Source organism: Somniosus microcephalus, unplaced genomic scaffold (genome assembly GCF_052327205.1).
Source record: "Somniosus microcephalus isolate GS21.2 unplaced genomic scaffold, FLI_Smic_1.0 unresolved_chr3, whole genome shotgun sequence".
NCBI lineage: Eukaryota > Metazoa > Chordata > Chondrichthyes > Squaliformes > Somniosidae > Somniosus > Somniosus microcephalus.
Window position 1 is genome coordinate 22,567,401 of NW_028225181.1, and position 7,953 is coordinate 22,575,353.

Consider the following 7,953-nt stretch of genomic DNA (forward strand, 5'->3'; position numbering starts at 1 on the left):
GATACCATCATAGGACACACTATGAGCTACACTTACCTTGGTCTAACCATTACAGCATCAGGGAGCTTCAGCATAGCAGTGAATGCACTAAAAGAAAAAGCCCGAAGAGCCCTATATGCAATAAAAAGAAAATTCTACAACATCCAAATCCCAATCAAAATCTGGCTCAAAATATTTGACAGCATAACCCTGCCCATTGCGCTGTACGGTAGTGAAGTATGGGGCCCTCTCAATCACCATAGCTACACTAAATGGGAAAAACACACAATAGAAGCCCTACATGCAGAATTTTGCCGAAGCATTCTTCGCACCCAAAGGAAAACACCAACGATGCATGCAGAGCCGAACTAGGCAGATACCCACTGATAATAAACATCCAAAAACGAGCACTAAACTTCCTAAATCACCTCAAATCTAGCTCCCCAGACACCCTTCATTTTAAAGCCTTCCAGACCCAAGAGCTAAACTCAGAAAAGAGTCCCCTGAGTCAGCTGCTACTGAAACTAAGTACTCCTACTCAGCCGGACCCTGACCAGTCCCAGACCAACACTGCCGTCCAAACACCAATCCGAGTGAACCAAATCATTAAACAATGCAAAGAAACCTACCTGGAACATTGGAACAAAATAACCGAAAGCCAAAGCAGATTAGAATGTTACCGGGCCCTAAAAAGAGATTATAAACTGGCAGACTACCTCACGACCATCAGAGACACAAAACAGAGACAGACCCTCACCAGGTACAGACTAAGCGACCACCAACTGGAAATTGAAAAAGGCAGATACAAGAAATCCTGGCAGCCTAGAGAGAATAGAATATGCGATCAATGTCTGGCCGGCGAGGTTGAAACAGAAATGCATTTCCTCCTAAAATGCGAAAAATTCAACACATCAAGAAACATATTATTCAACAAGCTAAGCCAAACAACCCCAGATTTCAAGGAATTGGATGACCTGTCAAAATTGAGATTAGTCCTAGGAGAAGGAGACAGACCATACCTTGGGGCCAAATATGTAACAACATGTCACAACCTGAGGACTGTTTAAAATTAAGACTGTTTAAAATTAATATTGAACGTACCAAATGAAGTACAAAGACTGTTTAAAATTAATATTGTTTATAAGTAATATTGTATGTACCCAACAAATGTCAAATCGATTGACACCTACAGAATGTTGGAAAACTGTACCTTTTTGCTATGTAAGCTTTGGCAATATGGTTCTCTGTAAACTTTCATGCCAATAAAGCATTTGAATTGGAATTGGAATTGGAAATTGGACAAACAGAGAGAGAGACACACAGAGAGAGAGAGAGAGAGAGAGAGAGACAGAGAGAGAGAGAGACAGAGAGAGAGAGAGAGACAGAGACAGAGAGAGAGACAGAGAGAGAGAGACAGAGAGAGAGAGACAGAGAGAGAGAGACAGAGAGAGAGAGACAGAGAGAGACAGAGAGAGAGACAGAGAGAGAGACAGAGACACAGAGAGAGAGACACTTTCGCTCGGCCCCTTCGAAGTGGAAGTCAGGGGAGTGGGGTGAAGAGTTGGGTTGGAGACAGTCATGTTATGTCACTGACACTCACTCCCACTTCCTAACAGCAAGGGTGAACTGATTGAGTTCCTGAACAAATGTAACTGGACCCAGAGCTTGGTGAAGGACCTGGAGGAGAAGGTTCGTGACGCTGATCAACTGCTGATGGTCAGCAGCCGCACGGTGAGTGGCGCATCTCTCATACTTTTACTGGACCCACCCAGCGGAGACAGGAGCCCTTCAGCCCTGCTTGTTTGGGGCAGTGTTCGCCCGCCAGGGTCACAGAGGGTGAAAGGTCAGTGTCTGACCTACTGCCCCCAGCGGAGAGAGGAGCCCTTCAGCCCCTCTTGTCTGGGGCAGTGTTTGCCCCCCCAAGGGTCACAGAGGGTGAAAGGTCAGTGTCTGACCTATTGCCCCCAGCGGAGAGAGGAGCCCTTCAGCCCCTCTTGTCTGGGGCAGTGTTCGCCCCCCCCAAGGGTCACAGAGGGTGAAAGGTCAGTGTCTGACCTACTGCCCCCAGCGGAGAGAGGAGCCCTTCAGCCCGCTTGTCTGGGGCAGTGTTCGCCCGCCAGGGTCACAGAGGGTCTAATGTCAGTGTCTGACCTACTGCCCCCAGCGGAGAGAGGGGCCCTTCAGCCCCGCTTGTCTGGGGCAGTGTTCGCCCGCCAGGGTCACAGGGGGTGAAAGTTTAAGGCTGGTGCCAGTTTGGAGCAGTATTTAGTCCTGCAGTGTCGCGAAGTGCCAAGAGCGGGCAGCGATAGTCCCTGACGGCACTGGGCAAGTTCACAGCGACTGGTACCGCCCTCCTTCACCGCCGCGAATCCCTGGGGTCGGGGGTTGAGGGTGAAGGGTCCATCGCCTCGTTGGCGTCTGTTCCAAGCTCGGTCTCACCCCTTTTGGGGCAACGTGTTCTGAGAGGTGTGGGGTGGTTCTCCCTCTTTATATCTCGCCCGGTGTGGGAACGAAATCCCCCCCACACGCAGGCACGGGCACAGAACGGGAGGGAGCCCCAGGTTCCATTCACCTCTGACCTTTAACTCTCTGGCTCTTTGATTTTCTGTCCTCCCTGAAGGCTTCTCATGTTGAAAAGGTGAAGATACCTGAAATTCCGGAGGAAAGAACGAGCCGTTGCCTGAGGAGCCAAATTTCCGCATCCGTCCGGATCGAGCTTCCGGCGATCACGCTCGCCTCGAGCCTCCTCGTGTTCCTGCTTCACTGCACGGCCTCCTGAAGTGGGATTGAATCAGCATGGCCCACCCCCAGAGATCGGAGCCTCCCTCGCTCCCCACTCCCCCACATCCCTCTCCTCCCTTACACACTCTCCCTCCCTCCCCCTCTCCCCCCTCCCTGACACCCACTCCCTCCCTACCCACCCCCTCACCCTCCTCCCTTACACACTCTCCCTCCTCCCTTACACACACTCCCTCCCTCACTCCCCACTCCCCCACATCCCTCCCCTCCCTACACACTCTCCCTCCCTCGCTCCCCACTCCCCCACATCCCTCTCCTCCCTTACACACTCTCCCTCCCTCCCCCTCTCCCCCCTCCCTGACACACACTCCCTCCCTACCCTCCCCCTCACCCTCCTCCCTTACACACTCTCCCTCCTCCCTTACACACACTCCCTCCCTCACTCCCCACTCCCCCACATCCCTCTCCTCCCTTACACACTCTCCCTCCCTCGCTCCCCACTCCCCCACATCCCTCCCCTCCCTGACACACTCTCCCTCCCTACCCTCCCCCTCACCCACCTCCCTTACACACTCTTCCTCCCTCGCTCCCCACTCCCCCACATCCCTCTCCTCCCTTACACACTCTCCCTCCCTCCCCCTCTCCCCCCTCCCTGACACCCCACTCCCTCCCTACCCACCCCCTCACCCTCCTCCCTTACACACTCTCCCTCTTCCCTTACACACTCTCCCTCCCTCACTCCCCACTCCCCCACATCCCTCCCCTCCCTACACACTCTCCCTCCCTCGCTCCCCACTCCCCCACATCCCTCTCCTCCCTTACACACTCTCCCTCCCTCCCCCTCTCCCCCCTCCCTGACACACACTCCCTCCCTACCCTCCCCCTCTCCCTCCTCCCTTACACACTCTCCCTCCCTCGCTCCCCACTCCCCCACATCCCTCTCCTCCCTTACACACTCTCCCTCCCTCGCTCCCCACTCCCCCACATCCCTCTCCTCCCTTACACACTCTCCCTCCCTCGCTCCCCACTCCCCCACATCCCTCTCCTCCCTTACACACCCTCCCTCCCCCTCTCCCTCCTCCCTCCCCCCTCTCCCTCCTCCCTTACACACTCTCCCTCCTCCCTTACACACTCTCCCTCCCTCGCTCCCCACTCCCCCACATCCCTCTCCTCCCTTACACACCCTCCCTCCCCCTCTCCCTCCTCCCTCCCCCCTCTCCCTCCTCCCTTACACACTCTCCCTCCCTCGCTCCCCACTCCCCCACATCCCTCTCCTCCCTTATACACCCTCCCTCCCCCTCCCTCCTCCCTTACACACTCTCCCTCCTCCCTTACACACTCTCCCCCTCCCCCTCCCTCTACTTACTCCCTTACACACTCTCTCCCTCCCCCTCCTTCCTCCCTTACACACTCTCTCCATCCCCCTCTCCCTCCTCTCTTACTCTCTCGCTCCCCCTCTCTCCCTCCTCCCTTACACACACTCTCTCCATCCCCCTCTCCATCCTCTCTTACTCTCTCGCTCCCCCTCTCTCCCTCCTCCCTTACACACACTCTCTCCATCCCCCTCTCCCTCCTCTCTTACACACTCTCTCCCTCCCCCCCTCCCTCCTCTCTTACACACTCACTCTCCCCACTCACTCTCTCCCCCTCACTCTCTCCCTTTCTCCTCTCTCACGCTCTCCTCTCACTCCCCTCTCCCTCGCTCCCCTCTCCCTCGCTCCTCTCTCCCTCGCTCCCCTCTCCCTCGCTCCTCTCACCCTGTCTTTCATGGTGTGAGATCCCCAGATTACTATGACATCTCCCGGAGCTCACCCTGTAATAACCATTGATTTCTAATCTCATCTTCTATACTTCCTGCATTTTTAAGCAATGTAATTGTTGTTCATTGAAATAAAACAGAAGAATTCATGAAATCTGAAACCTTGTTCTCCCATTGAAGCAACAATCGAAGGGGAAAGAATTAATAATGAGGAGCCGGGCAAGAAGGGCCGAGGGTCACGGTGCAGGATGGGGGTCAGGGGAGGGTCGAGGGTCAAGGTGCAGGATAGGCATCAGGGGAAGGGTCGAGGATCAGGGAGCAGGACGGGTCAGGGGAAGGGTCGAGGGTCATAGTGCAGGACAGGGGTCAGGGGAAGGGTCGATGATCACGATGCAGGACAGGGGTCAGGGGAGGGGTCGAGGAACAAGGTGCAGGACAGGGGTCAGGGGAAGGGTCGAGGGTCACGGTGCAGGATGGGAGTCGGGAAGGGTCAAGGGTCAAGGTGCAGGACAGGGATCGGGAAGGGTCGAGGGTCATGGAGCAGGACAGGGGTCAGGGAGGGGTCGAGGGTCATGGAGCAGGACAGGGGTCAGGGGAAGGGTCGAGGGTCATAGTGCAGGATAGGGGTCAGGGGAAGGGTCGATGGTCACGATGCAGGACGGGGGTCAGGGGAAAGATCGAGGGTCATGGAGCAGGACAGGGGTCAGGGGAAGCGTCGAGGGTCATGGTGCAGGATGGGGGTCAGGGGAAAGATCGAGGGTCATGAAGCAGGACAGGGGTCAGGGGAAGCGTCAAGGGTCATGGTGCAGGATGGGGGTCAGGGGAGGGGTCGAGGGTCAAGGTGCAGGACGGGTCAGGGGAAGGGTCGAGGGTCACGGTGCAGGACAGGGGACAGGGGAAAGATCGAGGGTCATGGAGCAGGACAGGGGTCAGGGGAAGCGTCGAAGGTCATGGTGCAGGATGGGGGTCAGGGGAGGGGTCGAGGGTCAAGGTGCAGGACAGGGGTCAGGGGGAGGGTCAGGGAGAAGGACAGGTGTCAGGGGAGGGGTCGAGGGTCAAGGTGCAGGACAGGGGTCAGGGGAAGGTTCGAGGGTCACGGTGCAGGATGGTGGTCAGGGGAGGGGTCGAGGCTCAAGGTGCAGGACAGGGGTCAGGGGAAGGGGAAGGGTCGAGGGTCATGGTGCAGGACAGGGGTCAGGGGAAGGGCCAAGAATCACGGTGCAGGAAAGGGGTTAGGGGAAGGGCCGAGTGTCACGGTGCAGAATAGTAGTGAGGGAAAGATTGAGGATCACGGTGCAGGATAGGGGTCAGGGGAAGGGTTGAGGGACAGGGAGCAGGAATGGGGAAGGGTCGAGGGTCAATTTGCAGGATAAGGGTCAGCGGAAGGGTCGAGGGTCATGGTGCAGGATAGGGGTCAGGGGAAGGGTGGAGGGTCACGGTGCAGGTCCAGGAGCCTGGACAAAGACACTTCTTCTCAGCTGGAATGCAAGGCATTATATTTCAGTCCATCAAACACTCCCAGGGCAGGTACAGCACGGGTTAGATACAGAGTAAAGCTCCCTCTACACTGTCCCATCAAACACTCCCAGGGCAGGTACAGCACGGGTTAGATACAGAGTAAAGCTCCCTCTACACTGTCCCATCAAACACTCCCAGGGCAGTTACAGCACGGGTTAGATACAGAGTAAAGCTCCCTCTACACTGTCCCATCAAACACTCCCAGGGCAGGTACAGCACGGGTTAGATACAGAGTAAAGCTCTCTCTGCACTGTCCCATCAAACACTCCCAGGACAGGTACAGCACGGGTTAGATACAGAGTAAAGCTCCCTCTATACTGTCCCATCAAACACTCCCAGGACAGGTACAGCACGGGTTAGATACAGAGTAAAGCTCCCTCTATACTGTCCCATCAAACACTCCCAGGGCAGGTACAACACGGGTTAGATACAGAGTAAAGCTCCCTCTACACTGCTCCATCAAACACTCCCAGGGCAGGTACAGCACGGGTTAGATACAGAGTAAAGCTCCCTCTACACTGTCCCATCAAACACTCCCAGGGCAGGTACAGCACGGGTTAGATACAGAGTAAAGCTCCCTCTACACTGTCCCATCAAACACTCCCAGGGCAGGTACAGCACGGGTTAGATACAGAGTAAAGCTCCCTCTACACTGTCCCATCAAACACTCCCAGGGCAGGTACAGCACGGGTTAGATACAGAGTAAAGCTCCCTCTACACTGTCCCATCAAACACTCCCAGGGCAGGTACAGCACGGGTTAGATACAGAGTAAAGCTCTCTCTGCACTGTCCCATCAAACACTCCCAGGGCAGGTACAACACGGGTTAGATACAGAGTAAAGCTCCCTCTACACTGCTCCATCAAACACTCCCAGGGCAGGTACAGCACGGGTTAGATACAGAGTAAAGCTCCCTCTACACTGTCCCATCAAACACTCCCAGGGCAGGTACAGCACGGGTTAGATACAGAGTAAAGCTCCCTCTACACTGTCCCATCAAACACTCCCAGGGCAGGTACAGCACGGGTTAGATACAGAGTAAAGCTCCCTCTACACTGTCCCATCAAACACTCCCAGGGCAGGTACAGCACGGGTTAGATACAGAGTAAAGCTCCCTCTACACTGTCCCATCAAACACTCCCAGGGCAGGTACAGCACGGGTTAGATACAGAGTAAAGCTCCCTCTACACTGTCCCATCAAACACTCCCAGGGCAGGTACAGCACGGGTTAGATACAGAGTAAAGCTCCCTCTACACTGTCCCATCAAACACTCCCAGGGCAGGTACTGCACGGGTTAGATACAGAGTAAAGCTCCCTCTACACTGTCCCATCAAACACTCCCAGGGCAGGTACAGCACTGGTTAGATACAGAGTAAAGCTCCCTCTACACTGTCCCATCAAACACTCCCAGGGCAGGTACAGCACGGGTTAGATACAGTGTAAAGCTCCCTCTACACTGTCCCATCAAACACTCCCAGGGCAGGTACAGCACGGGTTAGATACAGTGTAAAGCTCCCTCTACACTGTCCCATCAAACACTCCCAGGACAGGTACAGCACGGGTTAGATACAGAGTAAAGCTCCCTCTACACTGTCCCATCAAACACTCCCAGGGCAGGTACAGCACGGGTTAGATACAGTGTAAAGCTCCCTCTACACTGTCCCATCAAATACTCCCAGGTCAGGTACAGCACGGGTTAGATACAGAGTAAAGCTCCCTCTACGCTGTCCCATCAAACACTCCCAGGGCAGGTACAGCACGGGTTAGATACAGAGTAAAGCTCCCTCTACACTGTCCCATCAAACACTCCCAGGGCAGGTACAGCACGGGTTAGATACAGAGTAAAGCTCCCTCTACACTGTCCCATCAAACACTCCCAGGGCAGGTACAGCATGGGTTAGATACAGAGTAAAGCTCCCTCTACACTGTCCCATCAAACATTCCCAAGGCAGGTACAG

The 7,953-nt window shown here is 55.2% G+C and overlaps 1 protein-coding gene across 3 annotated transcripts in view; it reads left to right on the forward strand.

Annotated features, from left to right (window-relative positions):
- Positions 1-2,991, forward strand: part of moxd1l (monooxygenase, DBH-like 1, like) — a 295,828-nt gene extending 292,837 nt beyond the window's left edge. For 2 of the 3 annotated variants that reach the window (XM_085976728.1, XM_085976729.1), the window contains 2 exons: positions 1,596-1,710; positions 2,600-2,991. In XM_085976728.1, the coding sequence (XP_085832854.1) occupies positions 1,596-1,710; positions 2,600-2,758 (274 nt within the window). In that variant the 3' untranslated portion in view covers positions 2,759-2,991. The remainder of the gene's footprint in view (positions 1-1,595; positions 1,711-2,599) is intronic. The other variant, XM_085976730.1, reaches the window with a different exon arrangement.
- Positions 2,992-7,953: the final 4,962 nt, after the last annotated feature.